Source organism: Tachypleus tridentatus, chromosome 13 (genome assembly GCF_004210375.1).
Source record: "Tachypleus tridentatus isolate NWPU-2018 chromosome 13, ASM421037v1, whole genome shotgun sequence".
Lineage (NCBI taxonomy): Eukaryota > Metazoa > Arthropoda > Merostomata > Xiphosura > Limulidae > Tachypleus > Tachypleus tridentatus.
In genome coordinates this window covers 14,079,407-14,106,148 of record NC_134837.1, presented here as the reverse complement: position 1 = coordinate 14,106,148, position 26,742 = coordinate 14,079,407, and the positions used below count along the sequence as shown (strand labels likewise).

At 31.9% G+C, this 26,742-nt stretch overlaps 1 protein-coding gene across 6 annotated transcripts in view; it reads left to right on the top strand.

Moving 5' to 3' along the window:
• LOC143238412 (tyrosine-protein phosphatase non-receptor type 9-like) overlaps positions 1–25,572 on the top strand; it is a 53,710-nt gene extending 28,138 nt beyond the window's left edge. For all 6 annotated transcript variants that reach the window (XM_076478614.1, XM_076478612.1, XM_076478611.1 and 3 more), the window contains exons 3-13: positions 24–167; positions 568–657; positions 944–1,068; positions 2,722–2,827; positions 3,567–3,677; positions 4,711–5,094; positions 7,581–7,822; positions 9,811–9,971; positions 13,403–13,632; positions 13,817–14,024; positions 15,256–25,572. In XM_076478614.1, the coding sequence (XP_076334729.1) occupies positions 24–167; positions 568–657; positions 944–1,068; positions 2,722–2,827; positions 3,567–3,677; positions 4,711–5,094; positions 7,581–7,822; positions 9,811–9,971; positions 13,403–13,632; positions 13,817–14,024; positions 15,256–15,482 (2,028 nt within the window). In that variant the 3' untranslated portion in view covers positions 15,483–25,572. The remainder of the gene's footprint in view (positions 1–23; positions 168–567; positions 658–943; positions 1,069–2,721; positions 2,828–3,566; positions 3,678–4,710; positions 5,095–7,580; positions 7,823–9,810; positions 9,972–13,402; positions 13,633–13,816; positions 14,025–15,255) is intronic.
• The last annotated feature ends 1,170 nt before the right edge of the window (positions 25,573–26,742 follow it).

Sequence of the window (26,742 nt, the reverse complement as noted above, 5' to 3'; positions counted from 1 at the left end):
TATTTATTTTTAACAACTTATAGGCTGTCAAAGAATTTATCACAACTGTCAATGATTTAAGACTGATACATAATGCTGGCCCATTACCATGGAATACAGCGGTGAAGTTCATGATGGCAAGGAAGTTCGATGTGCATCGATCGTTAGCTCTGTATGAAGCACACGAGGTATGTCTCAGTGTAGTTTGTATTTCATAAAGCTTTCAATTCTGTATCATTTCATACATGTTACACAAATTACTTTCTCTTTAATAGTTTCTTGAATGGTTTAAAAGTTTTGCATTAAAATCAGTCAAAGCTAAAGTATTTTGTTCAGGAAACTTTTATAATTTTTGTACATAAAAATACATGAAGTGTATATTTGTGTAAAATTATTTTCTCATATAACCATATGAGCTTGAAGTATTTGTTCAGATTTTAATGAAATAAAATTTTCCACAACAGTCTGGTATTTGTGTGGTTATGGAATTTTTTCATGCATTGTTTCTCAATTTTAATATTAACATTTTAAATGTTAGTTTGAGGTAAAGTACTTGTTTTGCTGTATTGTTTATTTTCTCTAAAATAGATGATTCGCAAAAGAGAAGGCCTTGTTTCTTTTGACCCAACCAGAGACCCTTTAAAAAGTGAATTAGATACAGGCAAGTTTACAGTTTTGGTAAGTAAAGTCTATTTTATGTAAATAAGTCTGGTCTGTGGCACTAAATTGTGAGCTATGTTGTGCATTTTATTAGAAATTTATTAATTTTTCAAAGCTGTCAAAACAAATGTACAGATTAGTTATGTATATTATTTGTGATAATTTAAAAATTGTTGATTTAAGTCGATATTCATTATATAACTAGTATCTGACACTATTATTAAAACCTTTTACTGTGTATGGCTTAATGATGTATATCAGTGACTTTGATATTATTTTTAAATTACCTATTTCTTTCTGCTAGCCTACCAGAGATAACACTGGTGCAGCCATTGTGGTATTTACAGCTAGTAAACATTTCCCTGAAATAACCACACATCAGACAACATTACAGGGCATGGTTTATCAGCTTGATGTTGCTTTAGATAGGTATGTATCCCAGGTATTTATTAACTTCAAATTAACTTGTTTCCTTGAGTTATGTACTTAGCAGATAAAGTATGACTGAAAAAAATGTTACATGCAGACTGACTGAAGAGTGTAGATGCCTAAATGCTTCTGTGCAGTTAAGTAAAACATTATCTGTCTGTGGTTTTATCACATTTAATATCAGTTTACTGAGAGACAGTTGTTTTACCAGTTCATCTTGCTAGGTGTTGATAGCTAGACTGAGTTTTAATAAAATCTGCTAGTTGAGTGTTTTTATTTTGGAGGCAGCTTCGTTACTCTAACTTGTTTTTCTGTAACTAATTCTTTTGCTACTCCTATTCATGTGTCACTTGTGTGCAGTGACAATGAATGTTCAGGTGTAACTGATGCATTGTTTGTTTTTTAGGTGGACTGCATCTGTTACAGCATACATAAATGATGTATATAAAATATATTAATGTAAACCCATCTCACTTTAGTAACAAAAATGTGTGCCTAAAGGAACTGAGCTGCTTTGCCCAACAATAGTTGTGGTTATTCATCCTGGCTTTCAGTAGAAGCAGCATCAACAACGTTTGAAGTTGCTGTCTATCTATTAAGTTTGTACATGTTGTCTCCTATATGTATGAAAGTTCTAGAAACCTAAATAAGAATACAAGGATCAATGTGTATTTATTTAAATATGATTTTATTATGATAGTGTTCTGTAGATAAGTTTATGTTACAAAGTGATGTCAAGAAAACCCACTTGTAGAGAAATATATATGCAAAAACGGCTCATTTGGGTTGAGAAAATATTTTACATGGAAGAGTTTTTGCATATATGTTACAAAGTGTTAGGCACCAGTTTGATATATTTCTGAAAAAAACCAAAAAACTGAAGAAATATAACTGTTTTGATCAAGTGATATGAACTGATAGTTAAGGTGTTTTTTCGCTATTATTCTATCCTAAGTTATTTGACACGTATATTTTTATTTATTTTGAATATGAGTGATAACTACAAGGTTGATATGAAGTGAGTTTTATTGTTTTAATTCTTTGAAAATGCATGCAAATAATATGTAAAAATTATAACTATGAATAGAGTCTGTTGATGTGTAAAAACACATGAATGTAAACAAAGTCTTAACTTTGCTTCTCTTCTGTCAATCTCTCTGGCAAAACTTGTTTTCAAAACACTTCCTTCACGTGTATGCTACTTAGTGTTTTGCTCTGTTTATCTGAAACCACATTGGTATGCTCATGTTTTTAAGCATGTATAACTAAAGACACTTCCCAGGTCTAATTTGCAAATGTTTAGTTTTCCAAATGTTTTGTACATATAATATCAGTTTATATTGTGTCTGTCATTTTACAGTTGTAATTTTCTTCCATTCTATAATGTTCATTTTTTTAATAATGTATTTAATTCTGTAGCAGAGTATTCTGTTTTCTGTATTTCAAAGATATTATTATATGTACATAATGTAAAAATGGTCTGTGTCTCAATCAATATTGTTTTTATCAGGTAGTTTCTCTTTTTATTTTGATTTGCATTGCTTAATATAATTTACTGAAGTATGTATATTTAATTATCTGAATGTCTGTCAACATGTACCAGATCATCTACTTTTTCCTGTCATTAGGTTATTAATCTCATTTCTTTTTTAGTTTGGAAACCCAAAGATGTGGCATGGTTTTTATCTACAACATGACAAACTCCAAATATGCAAACTTTGATTATGAACTTAGTCAAAAAATTCTTAATCTTCTAAAGGTAATCAAAACCTTCTAATTTATATAATTGATAAAAAGGAGCTGAAATGCTAAACATAAGTTTGTTGGCCATGTTATGTTTCAGTAACATATAATATTCAGTTTTGTTGATTTTTGTATTATAATGAAACTTGACATGTAATCAAAATTTTAATGAAGGTGAATGTTATGTGATAACCACTGAAATAAACCATTGTCTTATTGTTACTCATGACTTGTTTAATGTATTTACTTTGTAGTTTATGTGATTTTAATGTTATGTAAACCATCTGCATTTTAACTGTATTTTGGGTTCAGGAAATACAAGTTGTTTTGTATCAGTACAAATAATGATAAAAAAATAATTGGACTTTATAGATGTTGAGCTAATTTTTCTATATGGTATCTGTCTTTTTATTGTAAAGTCTAAAGTGTCGGATATGATTTTTGTTTACTAACTTGGATATGTGGACTTTTGCTTTCTGTATAAATAGATACTAAGTTTTCACATTTAGTTTTCTGTATTGACAGATACTGAGGTTCTGAGTAGTGGATTTTTTTTTTTTTCTGTGCCAACAGATACTGGGATTTCCCACGTAGTGAACCTATTTTGTTTTCTATATATTTCATTTCAACACAAGTTATTATAATTTTATTACAAATACTAATTCATATTTTACAGTATAAGACACTCCTCAATTATAACATGCATACCTGCTGATTACTTTTGACTAATTATTTCTAATTCTACACATTCATAGGGTGCATATCCTGCCAGACTGAAAAAAGTTCTCATCGTGTCAGCTCCCATGTGGTTCAGAGCACCATTTGGAATTCTTCGACTCTTTGTCAGAGAAAAACTTAGAGACAGAGTAAGTGAATGTATCACCTTGAACTTTTCAAATCGGTCTATCTTTACCTTCTGTCAATCACCAGCCATAAGTGACCTTTATTCAGCTTGAGAAATTTTGCCAGATTTTGTTGTTTGTGTATGGATTTAAATGTTAAGATATCTTGCAGTCACTGTAACAAAAAAAAAGAGAGAGAAATATTCAAGTTTCATTGAGTTGTGATTTCAAACTTTTTTTATGATTACAGGGTTGACAAATCTCAGATAAGGCAAGGTTGAAAAATGAACAGGCAAAATATAGTGTTACTGAAAAAATAACATTGTATAATCGTTTAGGAGATTATAGAAAATACACAAAGTAAATTTGAAGATTTTCAGATAAAAGCATTTTTAATCTTAACATGAATATTACTTTGCATCTGTGCTTAGTAAAAGAGACTATTCAATATATTCAGACATATCTTAATTAAAAATAATTTTCTCTGTAAAAAAAGTTGTAATGTTTACTGAAAGTCTGGCAAATTTGGGGGAAATGTGTGGACTATATTAAAAGTTATAGTGTGGAAATTGTAATGGATGTTAAAGGGTTAAAATAACTATTCATCTGAACCTGTATGGAAAGAGTTAACAGAGAACAGAATTGAAATGAACTGTATATTGAAATGCGAGTTCGCTGGCAGTAGTTGCACGTGTGAACTGTATATTGAAATGCGAGTTCGCTGGCAGTAGTTGCACGTGTGAACTGTACGTTGAAATGTGAGTTCGCTGGCAGTAGTTGCGCGTGTGAACTGTATATTGAAATGTGAGTTCGCTAGCAGTAGTTGTGCGTGTGAACTGTATATTGAAATGTGAGTTCGCTGGCGTGTGAACTGTATAGTTTGTATATCTTCACATTCTATCTGCCAAATATAAATCAATATAATTGGGAAAAAGTCCTTAATAAAAATTCTAAAACTTTCTGTTGGTTGAAAACAAAAATTTAAAACAAGTAATATTAATGTTTATATAATTGTTCAAGTAATGCTAAAACACCACCAATTTGTTTTTTTTAACAGATACATGTGCTAGGACAGTCGGAGTTAGTTCTCCATGTTACTCCAAGCTCACTTCCAAGGGAGTTAGGAGGTAATCTTTTTATTAATCACAAGACTTGGCTTCTTCACTGTCTGAAATCCATGACCAACCGATATGGTGACCTATGTGACATAGCATCTCTGCCTTCTTCTCCCTCCTCTGTCCAAAATGGTGTAATTTTCCATCAAGTGGAGCGTTCCCATGTCCAGAACGGAATAGCCCCTAATCTTCTCAGTGAGGGTGAAAATACAGATGAATCTAGCGAGCAGCAACATTCAGTCCACGAGAAGCACAACTCGGAAGACAGAGAGAAAGAGGTTGAGGTTACCAAGGAGAAAAGAAGACAGATATCTGATCTAGCTGCAGTAAGTTAACAAAAAAAAATACAGTTATTGTTGGTGCATTTAATAGTTGTGTTACTAACTTTATAAATATTTACTGTGAGGTCTTGGACCAGAATCTTCATTACCTGAATACAACTCTTTAGAATACTGAAAGAACACCCTGTCAATTAAAAACAGTTCTCTTATTTTCTATTTATTGATAAACTTAAATGAAGAAAAGTATTCTTAATTTTCATCTTTTAGTTTTTATTCTTTCATTTTCTGTGTTAATAAACCAAATATATAATGCATGTTAGATGTGTTTTTATTATGCTATTTTATTCTGTGAATAACTTTTAGACAGCAGATGCTTATAACTAACTTTGTACAGATACATCATGAACTGTTGGATCATTTTATGTGTGGGAATTTGTCTTTCTTAGAAAAACAAGCCTTTCACCCTTTATTTATAGATGTAGTTCTTTGTTCAAGAGACATTGATTTAGGCGGATATTAAGATAAAAGTTGACATACTTGTATATATGTTACAATTCTGAAGTTGTTTTTGATGAAACTTGAGATTTCTGGCACAAAGCGTACCTTAATATTCATGTGAATTTGGGTAGACTTTGTTGGTATTTGTATTTCTCTGTTGGCTACCATATTTCCAAGCAAAATATATGTACTACAATAAGTATTTTCTTTGACCTTGACCATTGTGCACTGTTCTATTGTTGATTGCACACCTGTATGTTAAACTTTGAAATATAAAAATAAATAATAATAATTCTACCTCTGTTTGAACAGTTAGTCAGTTCAAAAAATATTGTAGAAATGACGTGTAATTGTGTAAAATTTATTTAGTGTGAAACAAAATGAAACCTTTTTAAACTTGCATTTCTACATGACTCCTTGGAATCTCTCCTGTATACTTGTTTTCTGTTTTTTCTTTAAAAGACTTTTTTCTGCCCAGTCTAAGGAAACTTTAATAGGAATGCTGTTATTTCCACTTTTGTACAATACATGTTCAGAACACCTGCTAATTATTGCTCTACTTTTGAAACTTCTGTGGGAAATGTTTAAATACCATTGACTAGAACAGACCATAAATTACTTGTGTTAATGTAGAATGAATAAATCAGTGTGAGAAATAAAGATCTTGTTGGACGTTAGGTGTAAACTTTATTAAATGTATATACTGATGTACTTATGTATTGAGTACTGTATCTTATTCAATCAACGTAACAAGACGTTAGGTGTAAACTTTATTAAATGTATATACTGATATCCTTATGTATTGAGTACTGTATCTTATTCAATCAACGTAACAAGACGTTAGGTGTAAACTTTATTAGATGTATATACTGATATCCTTATGTATTGAGTACTGTATCTTATTCAATCAACGTAACAAGACGTTAGGTGTAAACTTTATTAGATGTATATACTGATATCCTTATGTATTGAGTACTGTATCTTATTCAATCAACGTAACAAGACGTTAGGTGTAAACTTTATTAGATGTATATACTGATATCCTTATGTATTGAGTACTGTATCTTATTCAATCAACGTAACAAGACGTTAGGTGTAAACTTTATTAGATGTATATACTGATATCCTTATGTATTGAGTACTGTATCTTATTCAATCAACGTAACAAGACGTTAGGTGTAAACTTTATTAGATGTATATACTGATATCCTTATGTATTGAGTACTGTTCTTAACCTTATCTTATTCAATCAACGTAAATAAAACAACTTGTAATTTATTGAAAAGACAGCATATTTTATTATATACATGTTAAGTTTGACCAGAAACATGGTTAAGTAACTTCACCTAAATCTGTTATTTTGCCATGTTTTCTATGATTTGTAGATGGTAAATTCTTTAGTAGAATGATATAAAAAATATTAATGAATATTGGGGGAAATTAAAACTGATTGGATAAAATGTAAATTATTGATCAACATAATTACTTTCTAACTTAAAAAGAAATAGTTTTTCTATCATGTTTTATAGTGGAAAATATTGTTTCGAAAATAGCATTAAAAAAAAAAGTAAAACTATATGTTTTTTTTGTTGTTCTAGGTTAAACAAGATACCATTTAGTTAGTTTGTCATGTTTTATGTATTTGTGGTTAAATCATTCCATTATGAAAAGGAAATCAAAGAATAATTCTGACATCCCCAGTTTGGAAATTGTGAAATACCCTTTAGTTTTCAGATTTTGTGGGCATTTTGAACTAAGGGCTCACTAATTCTGTTTCGTGGCAGGGAAACAAATTGCAAAAAAGTATTACGAAAAAAGAAAAAGTCATGTGGTGCCTGTGCAGTTATACAAAAAATATGTATTTTCTGTAATGTATGGAGACTATACAACTTGCTGGCAATTGGTAAGTCTGGGTAACTTACAGCAACAAGTGTAAGTACTTAAGATATGTTGCTACCCCTTTGTAATGTTAAATATTTAGCTACTTCATTATTTCTCTTCGTTATGGTACACATTGTGTCATACTTTTACAGCGAAAGTCTTCAGTTCACTCCCCTGACTCTGCCACGACAGATATCTCTTTAGATGGGGAGAAAGTCTTTGTTGATGTAGCCATACCTTTCTCTCTTGGTGAATCAATTCATAACGATGATGTGAAAGGTGTGTCACTTGATGAATTTGTTCAACATGTGCAGCTTAAAGGGAGGAAAGGTTTATATGAGGAGTATGCTGAACTGAAAACCAAGGCACCTGAAGGCACCTTTGATGCTGCTAGGTATGTAGAATATATAGTATAAAAGCTGGTAACTAGAAGGAGCGAACCTCAGATGCTTGTACATATTTAAGTATATTGTGTTTTGTAAATAAATAAAACAAAACAAAAAAAGTTCTAATACAAGTTGTTTTTTATTCTCTCTCTATCTCTGACACACACACACACACACACACACACACACACACACACACACACACACACACACACACACACACACTACCGTTGTGTGCATGTGTATGAAAGGTATACCAAGGATGTGTCAGTATCTCTTCAATTGTTTTATTTGATTTATGTAAGAACCTAAAACACTGAAAATACATTATTAATTAGCAAGTGATAATATATGTAGTTTATAAACATTTTTATATGTACATTGTTAAATATATGCTTCAATTGAAGATAATGCAGGTGTCTGATATTCATTAGTTTCATGTTCATAGCAGTTTATAAATGCTGAACTTTAGACCTGATGAACCCTGTAGCTTGCTATTACATTTTTTGGTGGATATTTATTGCATTAAGGTTGAACTTAAGAATTTGTGAAGTATTTTTTGTTGGCAAACCAACTTAAACTACTAGAATGTTGTCCGTAATAGAAGGGTTGTCATGCTAGATCTCAGATACTGTTTTATATTAAACATAGAGTTAGGAGGGATCTCATTAAGGTATTTAAGATTGTAAAGGAAATTAACAGTGTTGATGAATCATCTTTTTTCCTGTACTTAATGGTGGAATAATTTGGCACAAATATAAATGTTGGCAGTGTAGGATTGATCTTCAGCTAAGACATTTATTTTTTTAACAGAGTGGTTAACATTTGGAATGGGTTGCCTTCAGATGTTATGGAAGTAGTAAAATTAAATGAAAGCTTAACTATGTGAATGATAACAGCTGATTTTAAGGTATTTTTTTAAGTTAATATATTTTAGATAATGGAACAACCTACATGAGCCAAAAGAAGGTCTCTTGTTGTCTGTAAAGATTGTTATGTTAACATTTAAAATATCCATTACTCTTTACTTACCAGTGCTGTATATTAATGTGTAATTTATATCGTATACAAGTTGAATAAAAAAACAATTTGGTACTGGTGAGGTTCACATATTTGACGTTTTGAGTATCTGTATGTTACACACTGTAAAGAACTGAATAAAAATAAAACTAACCAGAAAAAATTAATTTTGTTAAATTGTGCCATAACTTACCAACTAAAAATTAAATCTAGGTCAAAAAAAATCTTTTACATGAAGTGTACTGGAAGGCTCAATAACAGATTGTGGAATTAACTACAATATTTATGATATTTTTAATTTTTTTACATCTGTGTGATTAGTATGTGATCTTACATCAACAAAGTCATGGATCCACAAGCAAGTTGATAAATAAACAGTTTAGGAAATTGTGTTTAAGAAAATACCAACAACATCTATAAGACTCCATCTTAAAGATGAATTTGGGTTCCAACTCCTTGGTCCTGAAAACTACATACATTTATGATTGTAACTGATGTATTATCAAACTGTACATACATTGTCAGAATGTGCTTATTGGAAGTAACATTGATAAGAGTAAATTTAAAAATAACCTTGAAAGAATCTCATTATTCATTAAATAACCAAAACCGTTCTTTTGTGTGTGTTTATATTTCTAACGTTATCTATTTATATGCAAAAACGGCTCGTTTGGGTTGAGAAAATATTTTACATAGAACCCAAACGAGCCGTTTTTGCATATAAATTTCTCAACAAGTGGGTTTCTCGACATCACTGAATGTTATCTATTGTTTGCAAAACTTCAATTTAACTATCCCTTTTTGTAGGTCTTATTTTTCCAATTTGGTATTAAAAAACAAACAAAAAGCCAACTTTCAAAAGTGTGAAGAGTCCTTTTTATCTCTTACCATAATACTAAAGTCAAATTAACCAAAGAGCAGATATTCTGATGTGCTTTGTTATGATCATCCTTTTTATTTCTTACCGTAATACTAGACTGAAGTCAAATCAACCAAAGAATAGATATTCTGATGTGCTTTGTTATGATCATTCTCGAGTCAAGATTTCTTGCCTTGATGGAGATCCAGCTTCCGACTATGTTAATGCAAATTATATAGACGGATACAAACAGAAAAATGCCTTCATCTCTACGCAAGGTACGTAAAATAATCTTTAAACATGAGATATTATAGTGAACTCATACTGGCAGAGAAGGTTTTTTGTTTTTCTATTTTGTATATCAGCTATTGAATAGTTACCTATTGAATTATTTAGAATACATATTTTGGCATGAACAACTCATGTTAGTGAAACTATGGGACAGGATGCAGCTTATCTATATTTCAGTTTCGGAACTAAGTATACCTTATGTTATACCTGTATCATGAACTTCATGTGATGATCTCACTGTGGGAGTATTGTTTTTATTTTCTCTTTCTTATTCCAATGAAAGTTACATGATTTGGCCCTGTTGGCATACACGTACATTAGACTGCAGGTGTCTAACTCATGCCGTTAAGGGTCAATCTGAAGCCCGTTTTGAATACTAGAATATTTTTGTATATAACCAATTTTATAATATTTTGCTAATGACTGGTTAATGGGATCTTGCAAAATATGAGAGTATTTGAGGACCTTGTGTGTAACCCATTGTTTATTTTATATTGTTCTCTTTGAAAAGACGCTTCCTGATTCATGGTATTGTGCTCACAGTTCAACATGGTTAACGTTTTCATGTCTCTGTAAACGTTAACCATTTGAGTGTATCAGCAAATCCACAAATCAATACGGTACAGCTTCTGAAAGTAAACATATCTATTTCTTTAAATTAAACAGAAAATCTTTTTATTCTAAAAAATTTGTTAGTTAATATAATTCATATTCCTAAACTTTGAAATAATACGTTCAAGTATTGTAAATTTACCAATAATTAGTGGTTCAGTCTCGCATGTGTTTGTCCAGTAAAAAGAACCATATAAAACTTCCCATATGTAAATTTTATTTTGTAGCCCAAGTAATCGTGCATGATTTAATGGCTTCATGCTTTAGACTTGGAGTCAGGTGGTTGTGAATTTGAAACTGGTTTATATATTACTTTTACATATGTAAAAGTGTTTTCTCAGCCCAAACGAGCCGTTTTTGCATATAAATTTCTCAACAAGTGGGTTTCTCGTCATCACTGATTGAAACTGGTTTGTGCTGTGTCCTTGAAAAACCACTTTACACCCAAATACAAAATTATGGTGATAAAATATATTAATATAATTAACATTTTATGCTTCAGGTCTGACATAGAATGTTTCAGTTTTCCATCTCGCCTTAATATGCGAGTGAGAAAAGTTTATTTTTTTTTATGTATCCTTATAGCTTGAAGTTACAAACAAATGTTGGGTTGCAGAATTATAAGCCTGCAAGTAATGTTTTTCCAACTGGCAGCATTCACACAAGCATGACATCACATTCTACCATCCTCATCAAGAAAGTCATTTGAATTCACTATACCATGTCAGTTGGAACTTTTAGAGTCTGCTTTGTTTAATGAATGAATTGAAGAAATTATGTTATCACAATTAGAAACAGATCCAAACTCTGTAGCTGTTGCATTTTCTAATTGTTCTGTGGGGTCAGAAATGGGCTGTGAAATATCTGTTTGTTACCCACACATGACTGTTCCATGGGGTCAGAAATGGGCTGTAAAATATCTGTTTGTTACCCACACATGACTGTTCCATGGGGTCAGAAATGGGCTGTAAAATATCTGTTTGTTACCCACACATGACTGTTCCATGGGGTCAGAAATGGACTGTAAAATATCTGTTTGTTACCCACACATGACTGTTCCATGGGGTTAGAAATGGGTTGTGAAATATCTGTTTGTTACCCACACATGACTGTTCTTGTTACTCTTTTGATTGTCATCACTGGTGAAGATTGTATCATCCTTAATAACTTAATGGTTTTATCATTAGTAGCAAGAGCAACTTTAGAAACTACCAAGACCACTTTGCTGGCACCCAGCCTCGCTGGGTAATCTACTGCTATTTGTACCAGCTTATTTAAATGACTCTTGACTTACAACATGACTATATTAAGAGGCAAGTATTGTATAATCACCTAGAAAACTGTTAATTATAAGTCAGATTACCTACACTTAGAACACCACCCAATGTGATTGTACAGAGATCTTAAGGCTGCAGTAAATCTCAATGCATGAAATGTATGGTAATATCTATTTAATGTGTACAGTTTTTTCACCTGAATAAGTTGTTTTTACATTCCAATTAAAGTACAGTTGTACATAATGAGGAATACTGTTCTGAATACATAGTTTTATTTGATTTAATTCATTTATAGCAACATATGACAAAAATGTAGTCCAACTCTCTGTATGAGAGACTTTTGAAATTTTTGCTCTTTTACTACAAACTTCTTTATGTGAATCATCTATGGCCCATTTAGCTAAATAAAAATAACCTCCTTACATTTGTTTGTTTTGAATTTTTGTATTTTGCACAAAGCTACACGAGGGCTATCTGCACTAGCAGTCCCTAATTTAGCAGTGTAAGACTAGAAGGAAGGCAACTAGTCATCACCACCCACTGCCAACTCTTGGTCTTCTCTTTTACCAATGAATAGTTGGATTGATCATTACATTATAATGCCTCCACAGCTGAAAGGGCGAGCATGTTTGGTATGACAGGGATTCAAACCCATGACCCTCAGATTATGAGTCGAATGCCTTAACCACCTGGCCATGCCGGGCCTGCATACATTCATAAGAGGTCATTTTAGCATTTTATTTTGTATTTTGTACATAATTTACTTTGGTAAACACTAAATTAAGCAGAAATATTAGTTTCAAAACTTGGTGTGTAAAGTCTAGGTTTTACTAATTTTTTTCTCTTAGTCAACATGATTGCTATATTAATGAAAACGGTTATTTCTAGAAGTCCATCCTATATACATACACATGCAGTGGTGAATCACACACACAATATCTTTTTAATAAAGTTACTTTGTTTTAATGTAATTGTAACTCGGATGTTTTAAATTCACTGGGTGGTAAACGTGTGGGTGACACATTATATTGCCTTTGGTTGTTCTGGTTTTGTAACATAATCTGTAAATTGAATTACTAACTTTTGACATTTTCATTTCTTTTTTTGTAATGAACATACAGCCTAACTGGTAATTTATCCTTTGTGGATAACACAACTTGGTGTGTTCTGTTTCAGTCAGGTTGAGTTATACAAGTTTCCTACTATTATGAGTATCTTAAAAATGGCCACAATAGGAGTATCACAAACATTCATAGCTGTGTTTTTGTACTATCAAAATATATCATCATAGTTGCTAGTGCTTGAAATGTACAGAAAAAGTTTAGTAAACTAATTATAAATTTACTTCTTAAATGTAATTCCAACCAGAAAATAAAAACATGTTTCACATGCTACATGGTACTTTGACTAATGTTCAGTGTAAGAGATCATGTTTAGGTGACCCTCATTTAATTATTTAGTAGCATTGTTCATACGATGCACCATTCTCACTAGCATTCTTTAAATGTTCAATCATCATCTTTTCACAGGCCCACTGCCAAAGACGTTTCCCGATTTTTGGCAAATGATATGGGAGCAAGAAGTGTTGGTAATTGTTATGACGACCCGCACAATTGAGAGAAGTCGGCTAAAGTGTGGCCAGTACTGGCCAAAAGAGGAAGAAACATCTGAAGATTATGGCCCTTTTCGTGTCCACAACAATGGTATAGACCAGTACCAAGACTACACCGTGACAAGTCTAGTCATCACGCACACAAGGGTATGACAGTTTTATGAAACTAAGTAATAGTATTTTGAAGCTTAACAACAATACATTTTTCACATATGTTATTTTATCACCTTATAAAATCAAAACATTCATTGTTAATATCTCTATTTAGCTAAGATTTGATTTGTCATCCCATCAGAAATTGAAATCTTTCCTCATTTTTTTGTTATTCCAGACTGGTTTATGTCGTGAAGTGTCTCACATGCAGTATACAAGTTGGCCAGACTATGGTGTTCCACTTTCTGCCTTGGAAATTTTGACCTTTCGTGACAAGGTTCGGGAACAACAAGCACAGTCTCTCATGTCTCTTGGCTCCCATTGGCATGGCCATGCTTTGGGACCTCCAATAGTAGTGCATTGTAGTGCTGGAATTGGTAGAACAGGTATTGTGACTATAAAATTGTTGGTTTCTGTTAGTTGATTGTGACATTTATATGATGCATTTGTGCGCATTGCAGAATTTCAGTAGCTGTTGAAATGTAAGTTTCAAAACATAATTGAATGAGTTTATTGTTAACTGCAAGTAAATGAAGTTTGGTATTTTGAAGTTTAACACAAGCTTATTCACTCGGTCTTTCTTATTTACTTAAAACTTTGTATCCAAACTGTTATGCTCTAAGCTAAATAAAACAATGAGTGTTTTTCAAATTTTAAAACAAAGCTTTCTTCACATTAGTTCTTACACATTTATGAAACAAAATGCTAATCAACATTTTATATTATTATTTCCAAAGAAGATAACTACAAACATTTTCTTATACACGAATACATCCTGTTATTTTAAATTGCTGGTGACCACAAAACCGTGAGATACTATGTAACTTGTTTCATACACGTGTGTTATATGTTGAATTCAGCTTGTAATATTTCTACAAATGTATTCCATATTCTAAACATCAAATTACTTGCATAAATTTAGTTGTTTTATCAAACGTCAGGTTCTTCGTAAGAATCAGATGTGGTCCCTGAAGACTGCAGTTTTATCATGAGAAAAGATACAATTCAAACTTAACATTTAAGTGTATACTGTTTTAAAATTGTATAGTGTAATATTCTTGATTAACATTTTCCACTTCATAAGTTATTTCATAACCAGTATTGTATTTGTGAACATAGCTTCATCCATTCTCTGCTTCACAGAAATGCAGTTCATGGCTGTATCACATCACAAGAACCTGCAGAACCTTCTATCTACACTTGTTATATTGATTTGTACTCTATTAACCAGCTAGATAACTTCTCTGAAACTGACAGCTTTATTTGTTTTAATTCTTAAGTGTTCCCTGGTGGGACAGCAGTAAGTAATTTGGACTTGCAATGCCAAAATCTAGTTTGATTCCCTCAGTGGATACAACATATAGCTCAGCATGGCTTTGCTTTTGGAAAACATTCTCGAGTTCTGTATTAATATCTTGGTATTTTGTTAATGTGTTTGCATACCTTTTTTTTTTCTTTTCATTGGTATTATGAAAAATAACATGATTGTAAATTTTGTTATTTTAAGATTTTTTTTCTGATGCATTTCTCTTTAAAGAGGATGTTATTTTTAATATACTATTAGAATTAATGAGTGTTTGTACAGTATTACCTTAGAATGTAAATCAAAATTTTCAGGAACTTTCATCACGTTAGACATCAGCATTCAGCGGCTTGAATCAACTGGCCAGATCGATATCCGAGGAACGGTTGAGAAAATACGTTCTCAGCGTGCTTACAGCATTCAAATGCCCGACCAGTACGTGTTTTGCCACCTGGCCTTACTTGAATATGCTCTGGGAAGGGGTCTGCTTCAAGATGTAGATCTAACAGGGTTTGATGAAACTGACTCAGAATCAGAATGAACTTTGTAATAAATGGTCACTTGCAGGAATATCTGTAGATGTTCAGTCTCATCTTAAGCTGATTTATATTCTGTTTGTGAATATTTTTCAACTGGAGGGAGACCATTTAAAAAGTCAGCTTCTTGTACCACAAAGGTCACGAGCTAGAATGTAAACAAGCTCATTGGATAAAATATGATAGATTAAACATTTCCAATGGCCTTGCTAATTTAAACACTTTTTTTTAAAAAAAAGAATAAAAATTGCTAGAGCATTGAAAAATACTTGTATACATTTTTTAACCAAAGAAAAAGCTTTGTTTAAGTATTTAAGTGGTTCATATAGTGTTAATAACAGATACATGATGGCTGAAATATCGTTCAACAGTTTACCACATTTTAAACAATGGCTATAAAGAGCAAAAGTAGTGAACCAATATGTTTCTCATGCTACTGGTATTTGAATATACATGTGAGTGTAGTAGTAGTATTGTATCTGTTTTTCTTTTCAGCATCAATTCATCTGTTCCTTTTAAAAACTTCATTTGTTTTGTTGAGTATTTATTTATATTCAGAAATTTCATCAGATTAAAGGAAAAAAAATATCTCGTATGTGGAAGCATAGCAAAAGATATTTAAAAGGGATAAAGAGGTAAGCCAGACAATAAAGTATAACATGTTGAATGTGTACCACTCGATTGTTGTGGTTGTGATTTGCATCATGAGGATTATAGTTTGTTTCAAGTTGTTTCTAACAGTTGTATGTTTATTTATGTTTATCATGCAAATTTTTTAATGCAAAATTAATTTATAAAAGTTGAAGGAAAAAGATAGCTAATAAAACTTTGGTTCTGTTTCTGAAAAATCGTATCTTTGTAAATGTGCACAATGTGTGTGTCTAAAGTAACTTGTACATCGGTGAAAATCATAAAATAAATTACTGTGTTTGTTTCCACCTTAAGTTGATTTAAATTTATGTTATCTTTTAAAGGTTTTTAATTAATTTTGTCTTGAACAGAATCATTTCATAGACAATTTCTGACTGTAGCAAATTTTCTAAAATGTTAGCACTATATAATTATGCAGCACCATTACAGAATCCCTGTGAAGTACAACTGGATAACTGGTTGTTACATATCCTTTGAGTATGTCCCTAATTACACCCAGTGGCTCAGCAGTAAACGTTTGGGCTTATAATGCTAAAAAGTGTGTTTTGATACTCGTGGTGGACACAGTGTAGATAGCCCATTGTGTATTTTTGTGCTAAAGAATAAACAATGCTTCAAATATATATAAGATTACATTATTTGAGCCATTGATGTATTTTTCTTTTAAAATAGATTAGTAAGAGATGGGGAGGATATATAAATATTGGACTTGTAATGGCTGTTTTAATTTTGAAAGAGATCTATGAAATTTGATTCAAGTTGCTATTTATCAATGTATACTGCTTATATATAAGCTTATAATGTAATAGTTCTGAGGTTAGAACCAAAGTTTTAATATCAGTTGCCCCTTCTCAGAACCAATTTTTGTGCAGATATTGGGCATCTGATGATCAGCAATATGGATTGAAACCCAAAATGGTCATTTGGTATGTCCTACTGTAAGTGGGGTTGGGTGTCTATCCTTGCCTATCTCATTACCCAAAATGGTCATTTGGTATGTCCTACTGTAAGTGGGGTTGGGTGTCTATCCTTGCCTATCTCATTTACTGTCTCTCTTCTTCTTCTGTGCCATGTTTTTCTCATTCTTCCTGTATAACCATATGAGGGTTAGAATGATTTTGAAGACCTTGACCCATTAGTTCATTGCAGAGTAAAAACTTCTTCAGGGGGGTTCTTCCAGCTGAACTCTTTAAGAATGCTGATTAGGACATCATTCCCTTTTCATTTGGTTGAATCCTCACTCATGTTCTACAGAATGGGTTGGAATGGTGAGGAGAAAGTTGATAATAGCAAAAACAGACAAGTTTGAAGCTGTGATGAAAACATAAGTATGCTTCAACAATTATTACAAATAGTTGGTAAATATTGTAAGTTGAGGTAAGCATTTTGTAAAACGATTAACTGTTAAATAGAATGAATGTGTAAAAATACTTGCTCTATGTATGTACATTTTTGGGAGACTGTACCATCCCTTGTTTGGGTTACCTCCAATTTTCTCTATAGTCAGACAAAAGAAGTCTACCAGTTGTGCCAACTCTGCATCGTTACAATCTGAAAAATATAAGAAATGTGGAGAGTAACTGATCTGAGTTCTGTTGTTGGTTGTGCAACAAATGCATGATGTGTTTTGTATTTTTTATCAACAAATTAAATGATGTAAGAATCAACTCAAAAGTTAAATGTGTTTATCGTTTTCCTTCTCATTGGACCATAACTAAAAACTGATTTTGGTGGTTGTCTGCTGGATAACTTTAGTAGCATCAAACCATTGGTGATGGTAGCTGACACAGGAAGGAAGTCCTAGTCCTGTGCTGGGAGTCCAGAGAATTCCATCTCATGACAAAAGCCAATAAAATGAGCACTTCAAAACTTACTAAGAGATATTTCACATCTTTTTAAACAAGAAGTTAAAAGCACCACAAAAGTTGCTTTTGAAATTCTTGCAAATGTTTTTCCAAGGGACACATCCTAAGAAACGATTTTTGTGATGTTTGTACACACTAATCATATAACAATTTCTTCATTCCTTATCACTGGTCAATCTACTGTGAGGCCCCATCCACGGCCTACTTCTAATTGTTCATGAGCAAACCTTTGCTGAAAAGAAGTTTGTGTTAAATTAGTGATTGTTTCATTTCAAATCTAATTTTTATCATCTAGCATGGTTGCTTGATGTAAGGATTTTTCTCACACAAGTAATGACTGTTGTTTTCATAATGTGGGAAGGTTTGCTTACCTGATGATTAAGATTGACTGTTTGAATACATCTACATTTGTGGATTTATCATACATTATGACAAGAAACGTGTGCTTTTTTTTTACCAATTTATGTCTGTCATTCACTTCTGTGACTTCTCAACAATTCATCTTATTTCTATACATCTGGTTAACATTCATATGTTTGTTACTTCATACTAGCTTGTCAACCAAATGAGAGAATGGGAGTTGTAAGATAAAATCACTGATATTCTGTTTCATTTTCAGGCAGTTCTTCTACTGGTTCGGTAAACACAGTTGGGATGTTTGTGCAGATATTTTAGTCATCATGGAATTGCACCCTTTAATAAACTGTCTTTCTGGTGTTCTTACTGTGAACTTGGGTAGTAAATTTAGTCAGTTCTTCATACACTTTACTAAACATGAAACTGGTGGCTAGTTAATAACACAACCATGTTTTAAAGCCAGGATGACTCAACCAGGAGTTTTGAAATAACTGTTGTCACTTGTTTAGATCCTTTACAACTGCTCTCTTCTCTTCAGTGGTGGTTTAACATTACTTAAAACCATCACATTAGGCTACATTGACTTGAACCATTCAGAATGAATCAACCATCTTAGGTTTTGGTGTACTGCATTTTGTTTTGTAGTTAAAACTACATAATCAGATTATCAATGGAAAAAAAAAATGAAAAGAAAAACTTGATCAAGCCAGTTGTAAAAATTGACATGACTACTTGGACTGTCTGATGTTTGGTTCAACTTGTTTTAAAATGACCACTTGAAGGGGATAATAAAGCTTACTTGACTATTTTTTTTTCCTTTTTCCTCCTAAACCTATTCTGATGTTTAATGGTGTTTGCTGAGATGGTCGCATATTGACAGTATCAGATGAGAGCATAAACAGAGCAATGGAAGTTGCATTTGCAGTGTCTTCTAGCAATTTCACAGTGATATTGTTGTGTATTCATTGAAGTTTTATCAAACAGTTTGGGCCTACACCTAAGAAATACTATAAAATCATGTTTCATCAAAAACTTTGGCTTATGCTTCAGGAATACAATAAACGTTCGTCAACATACCATGAAAATAAAACAGAAAGATGTTGATACAAATGTTCTGTTTTGTTTTGACAGTTGGAATGACTATCTTAAACTAGCAAAATGGTGGGATCACCATCAGAATCCCTTAAAAATAATACAGTGAAAATCATGCAGTAACTTACTGAACTTTGTGTAGTGAGTGTTTAGAGAATTTGCTTTCCTGCTATCATAAGCCAAAAACTAATGTCAGTACCTTATGCCTACTTTGTTCACATCTGAAAATACCTGCAATAAAACTGTTCATTTCTTTTCCTGTGTTGCATCTATTCCTACCAGAGTTCTTATAGGACAGAGATTAATGCAAAGTTTTCACTAGTTGTCACCATAACACAAACAGTCTGCCCCAGTAGCAGTTATTATGTACCAAAACTAACTTAACTTTCTGTGTTGTCAAAAAGTCCACATATTTGTTTTATCTCATTACCAGAGACATTTCTTTTCAGCAGTGATATCGGTGTATTCCAACTAAAAGACATGAATAATTTTTCACCATTTCAATGAAACTCCTGAACTTCTGCCTCAGACAACTTATAAAGTAAGCAAAGTAACTGTCACATATGACCATTGCATTTCGAATAGGGATATTGCTAATGTGGAGGCTACTTCCATGGTGTACACCTATTTGGGAGATTTCAGCACTTTATTATGGGTATCTTGAAGGATGGCTTGTAGTATGTATGTGTGTAGCTGGAAGTAGAATGTTTCAGGAACATTCTGTGCCAGTCCACTTGGGGTGTTAATCGTCTTCCTCGGGAATGAAAACCACTGTGTGGTGTGTGTGCATGTTCTTAGTTGAACTGAGCTGGTAGTTGTTTAATACAAATGTGAAAATAACAAAGGAGTTATTAATTCCTTGATAATTTTCTCACATTATTTGCATTCTTTTGGATATTTCTGGTTGAATGCTGAAAGTATCACACAATGCAGTATGTACACTTTTGAAGTATGAAGTAATCTGGTTATCTTTGACTGACTGTTCACTGGTTTCAGTTTGTTACATCAAGTTCAGTCTAGTACAGGCACTGTGCATTTAAAGTCTGGGAATTGATAAAATTCTGAATCATCATCAACCACTTATGAAGAGCTGTTTTTAGGACAGCTTTGGTGTCTGGAGTCACCAGACATAATTCCCAAAATTATCCTATATATTCCCCAATTAGACAGAAGTTTGATAAAAATGAAGGCTACAACATTTTACTGTCCAATTACATCAAAGGGTGGTATGTTAACCAGTGTGTTATCTTGAAGTGGGTGTTATGTAACCCATTAGGGTGAAATGAGAGGTAGTTGTACTAGGATAAGGCAGCCCAAAAGGTCTCGGAATATGACTCCTACAAGTGGCATTATATGCACCATTCCACATGACTAGGATAGCATTTTCACCACTTGTTTGTGTGTTACCATCACCAGTGGGTGATTTAGTTCCATCTTTTACCCATTATCTGGCTGCAGGGTAAAGCATGACTCATCTTTGAAAAGGATATTGCTCCACATATTTACAAACATGCCATTGATAGTGTTACTTAAGTTTTTTTTGTCCTTGCTATCAACAAAATGTATTTCATTGATCATCTACAGATAGGCCAACCCTGTGAAGTCTTATTTTTCTGCACATTGGAACAGTGTCAGTCATGTCTGTGGATGGATGTCTTATTTGTCCTTTATCTTCTGATTGCAGTGAGCCATAACTAATATGTATGGGTTGACGGTCTGCTTTGGCTAGGCATCTAAATCACTTTCTTTATCATTGGTTTGGAACCAGATGCACACACTGTTGATGAAATATAGAACCAAACTCTAATAGTATGTATGCTGTGATTGGTTGGTTCCATTTGTTCTCTGGCTCTGCTTAATTGAAGCATCCAAGTGTCTTCTTTGAAGTTTCTTGTTCATACAGTATGAAAACTTTGAACTCTCTTATCTCTGTAAGTCATTTTAGACAAAACTGTGAGTACAGGTTGAGGAATTATAGAAATTTCATATCTCTTGACTGATCAGTAGATGTCCAATCTTCATACCAGTGAATTGAAAATGAGATTGTTCATATTATATTGTAGTAGTTTTGCCTTGTAGATAGCTAACTACTGTTACTAATTCTAGGTTTGTGTTAAATATTTAGATCAATGTATTAGGTTTTCATTGGTCGTAAGAAGTTCTTATAATCATAATAATCTCAAGTTCTGACTTCCTGTCATTATTTGAAATGTAACAATATATATTTTACAGAAATACCTAATATTTATAAAATATAAATTAGGATTTTAACTCTGTCTTTTAGTTAGAAATTGAAATACATAGATAACAGTTTCTGAGTAAGAAAAACAGAAGATTTGATACTGTGCAAGTCTTTTGGTCATAACTGTTTGCATCACATACCTGAATAAGAACTGTGACTCAACTTGATTCGGAGTGGAGAAAACAAGAAAATTCGTCATATTGCATGAACAAAATGTTATTCAGGAAATTTTTTTATTCTCTTGTTTTCTGAATATTTCTTCAAATTCTCCCTTGCTCCTGTTTCAACATGCTGAATGTTTCCACTGAAAGGCTTAACATGTTTATAACTGTTTTATACCCCACTCTCCTGCTTATATAATCACACAACCCTCTATGTGGTAAAACATGTTCAAATCACATATTTAGTAGTGGTGTAATTAAACCTGTATGTGTAAAACTTGAGCAAAAAATATATATAGTAATTCATTGATTTTCTTTTAAAATATTTTACTAAAATGTTGCAGTTCAACTATAGGAGGTCTTAGAAACACTAATTGAACTGAACTACTTTATAGTATCCCTTGTATTATCTATTAAATGTAACATAAGTCCTGCAGTTGGTGTTCATGAATGAGGAACATACTTTATAGTTGTGAAGAAGTATTGGTTAGGTTAGAAAAACAGTAAACTAAAGTTAAGTATACTACTGTTATGTCAGTTTTCCTTTTACAAACTTTATTCCTGTTCATTGTCTGAATTCACATAGTATTCAAAATGTTGGAGTAAAATTTGGAAGATGTATGTGATCATAAGACATTTGATTTTGTTGTATCTTCTTAATTTCAGGTAATCTGGACAGGTTATACTGCTTTATGAAACTATAACTTTTTGTAACTATGCTTTGCACTCTTAAGAGACTAGATAAAGAATGCAGTGTTGAAATATAAGACCCAAAACTAATGTTGTATGACAAGAATAATTAGTTTATGATGTTTCTTAAAGCTGGAAAGATTGTTCACACCATAATTGTGTTTAGTATATTCCTTATGTTATACTGCTGTTTAACAACTAAGATATCTTAATATAACAAACTAGGACAAAATCTGAGAATCTTCTCAAAATAATTACTATGTTTTTTTCCTGATCTTCATGAAAAGGTCACTAAATTTGAAAGATTTGGTCATTAGTGTTCAACTGTAATTACATCTCAAAAGTTTTTCTCTCTAATCTGGACAGTAATGAAAGTCTTTTTTTAAAACTGGTGCTTAGATTTGAGTATATTAAAAAAAATATTGTTTTTGTCTGTGCCAAATCACTTCTGATTTTTTTAGGCTGATTTTGAAGACTGAATGTATATTCACTCTTATTCATAATAGTTGTGAATATAGTTTTAATTTTTGCTAAAACTTTTATGTTCATGTGACAATTTTTATGATTATGAACAAAAAAATGAACTTAATGGAATGCTACTGGACAGTATCAATTAAGGTAAAAGTGCAGTCTTCTATCTATCTAATCATAGCCTGTTTAGTCATTGGTGTGATAATTATTGTAGCTCTGTTTGGTTAGCTTATCTGTTAGTTTTATTATTCTAGCATGATAGAGCTTTTCAAGTCTACTGGCTAAACTTAAAAAATGAGTTGTTGCTAAAACTTTGTTAAATTTAACATTCTTTAACAAAGATCCTGAGAACATTACCATTAACAATAACTGGTACTGATATTTGACCAAGAGCTGTTAGCTGTTTTGTCAAAGTTAAACATCGCTATGCTACGTTCATATTAATATTATATCAAACTTTAATGTTAAAATTGTCATTTGCAACTGATACTATTAATGAGAGTTGCACATTGTAGTTAATGTTTGGTTGCTACTCTGGCGGGAGTCTTGAGGCATAGTTAATGGTTAACAGTAAAGAAACACAGTTAATAATCTGGGAAGAATTTTGGCATACAGCTACTAGGGTGGTAACAAAGAGACATGATAGTCAACAACATGGAATCAACTAGATATGGTAAATTGTGCAGTCACAGTTATCAGGTGCAGTTTATAATGTGTTTTAAATTGCAATGAATGGTTATTATATTAGTATTAATAATGAGCTATGTTTAAAATATCAGGCCTGGCAAAAACAGGCATGGTTAAAGAAAAGTGACAGGCCTCTTAAAGTGGTATTAAAACTATAAAGAAACAATCATTGTATGTGTTTAGTATTATAAGAGAAATCGCCATTTTTTGTTAAATCCATTACATCATAGTTTGAGATGAACCACCAAACATGGCAAAATTCTTAATATGTTATTCATAGTAAACAGGATGAAAATTGTTTGATATAAATATTAGTCAAGAGGTATGGACCAGGTTAAGCATGGCAGGAAATATTGGTTATAGTTAATGGTGTTTACCAATCTTAGCTGGTGATTCCTAACATTTATTAATGTTGAAAGTAGTAATGGTTAATAATCAACACCATGTTTAACGAAAACAGCAAATGTAGATAATTATCATGCGGGAATTAGTATATCTGGTTAAGTAATGTGATGGGAATTGGCAGATGTGTTTATTAATATTTTTAACACTATGACATAAATCAATATTTGTTTCACTGTGGTAAGCATAATTAGTGTATTGAATAATATTTCTGGGACCAGTAAGTGTGATTTGTTATTTGGTGAAGAATCGATAGGTGTGATTGGTTTATTATTGTTAAAAACTAGACTATCTTTTGTTTTTACATGTAACAGGAATACATTGAAACTATCTATAATTTTATAATCATCAAAGGGAAATATCTGTTATGCATATAATCTTGTACAGCCAACTTTGCATTTATTAAGATGTCTTTCAGTGTCTATGGATCTAAGCATACTCCAAACCATAATTGTAGCAACAAAATGCATATCAGTTCTTTGATACAGTATTGAAAGTTCATACTAATGCATTCCGATATACTGATCTTTGTAATTTTTTTTTAATTTAAATTTTCTTTCCATGTACAAGTTGTATTTGTCTACATATAAAAGTGTGGTTAAGATAACTAAGCCTATAAATGAGTACAGCAACTTGCTGCTCGGTTAACACTACCTATAATCAGCTAACAGATGACCATCTGTTATTCCTCATTTTTTGTATTAAATTAAGTGTTCGATTTATATGTACATTTAAAGCTTGTGTATCCTGGACTACATGTTTGTACAAATCTTGTTAATCATTTATATCATTCAGAATCATTGTGAAAATGCAGACAGTCTGTACCTATTTCACTCCCATTTACTTCTGTTTATGCTAATTTTCGTCTTAGTCATAGGATCCAATTTATTAGCATCAATTAATAGCTGTTAAAAACAGAAGATTGGTATACTGTTTTCTGTATTAAATAAAGCTGAGTTACAGCATGTAATAAGTCTAAATGTTGTTAGAAAGATGCTAAAAATGAACCTGAAATCTAGTTTTTATGTCAGTATTTTATCATATGAATTAGAATCCCAGAATTGGATCTAAATTTTTGGATCTGTGGTTTCTAGTCACTGATGTATGATTGAAAACTATGACTTTGATCCAAGACTTGTAACTTTTGTTTGAGTGCTTAGTTTTATTTAGACACAAAATGGAGCCAAGCTGTTGCATACAGAACATGTTTTATTAGCTGAAAGCTACAAGTAGAACTTTCGATTCCTTGTTTTTGTAAGTAGAAATCAAGTCTGAACTACTTTTTATCTACTTTGTTATTGCATATTTAAACCAAAATATTGTTAAATTAGTCCAACTAAAATTACCACATTATTCCTTAATATTAACATTAATTATCCTGTTTTTTGTATTTCACAAAAACGTGCTTTTACAACCAATGTTCAGTAATGTAGTATTATCGTATATGTCCCCTAGAATAAATAATTTATTATGCCATCAAGTGATGTTTGTCTTTTGTGACTATTTGGTGAGTTATTAAATAGTTTAACTAAGAAAGTAACAAATATACTTGGTAAAAAGAGATAGTAATTTTGTGAAATGTATTAGTAACATTAAACATTATTACTAAACATTGTTGTTACATTTGTTTACTTTCCAAAAACCAAAATTGCATTTCTCACTTTATTTTTCTTTTAGTAAAATGTACTGATGAAAACTGTTGAATTTAGTAACTAAATGATCTGAAACCAAATGTGAAGCAGCAGCTTTACACGACAGTAAACAACCTGGGACAAAATGTGAAGCAGCAGCTTTACACGACAGTAAACAACTTGTGACAAAATGTGAAGCAGCAGCTTTACACGACAGTAAACAACTTGTGACAAAATGTGAAGCAGCAGCTTTACACGACAGTAAACGACTTGTGACAAAATGTGAAGCAGCAGCTTTACACGACAGTAAACGACTTGTGACAAAATATGAAGCAGCAGCTGTTGGTTAACTCTGAGTTATTGAAGTTGAAAGTTGAACCTCCCAGTAGCATTTTAATCTTCATGCATTTTTATAGAACTGTTGGTGAGTTTTGTTGAATACTGAACTTGCATATATTTTCTAAAACAGCTTTACATCAATAACAACATAGCTTTTACATATTGTTACAGAACTGGTGAGATTTGTTGAATGCTTGAATATAGAAGTGACGAATAATATGAACCACCCCTTGATAAACTATTTGACTGGAACTAATACAGCAGTAATGAAGGATGTGAACAAACCCTTGATAAAGTAGACGACTAGTACTGACTGAATACAGCAGTAATGAAACAGTTGGAACACCCATTATAAACTAGACGAGCAGGGCTAACTTCACACAGCAGTACTGACAACCCTTAAATAGAGGCAACTGGTAATTGCACTGAATATTTGAAACACTTAAATAATAGAAGCTATAACTTCTACTAGTTTAATTGCAATATAGTAAGACAGTAAAAAAATCTTAAATAAATGTACACATATAATGTTTAAATATTTAAAAAGACTAATACAAGACTTAAAACCACAGATGAATGATTTAGAAAAGTAAGGTTCATGCAACTTTATACAATGTTTGCTGGTATAACAGACACTTCCAATAAAGAAATATTTAGTAAACAGGAGAGTTTTGTAA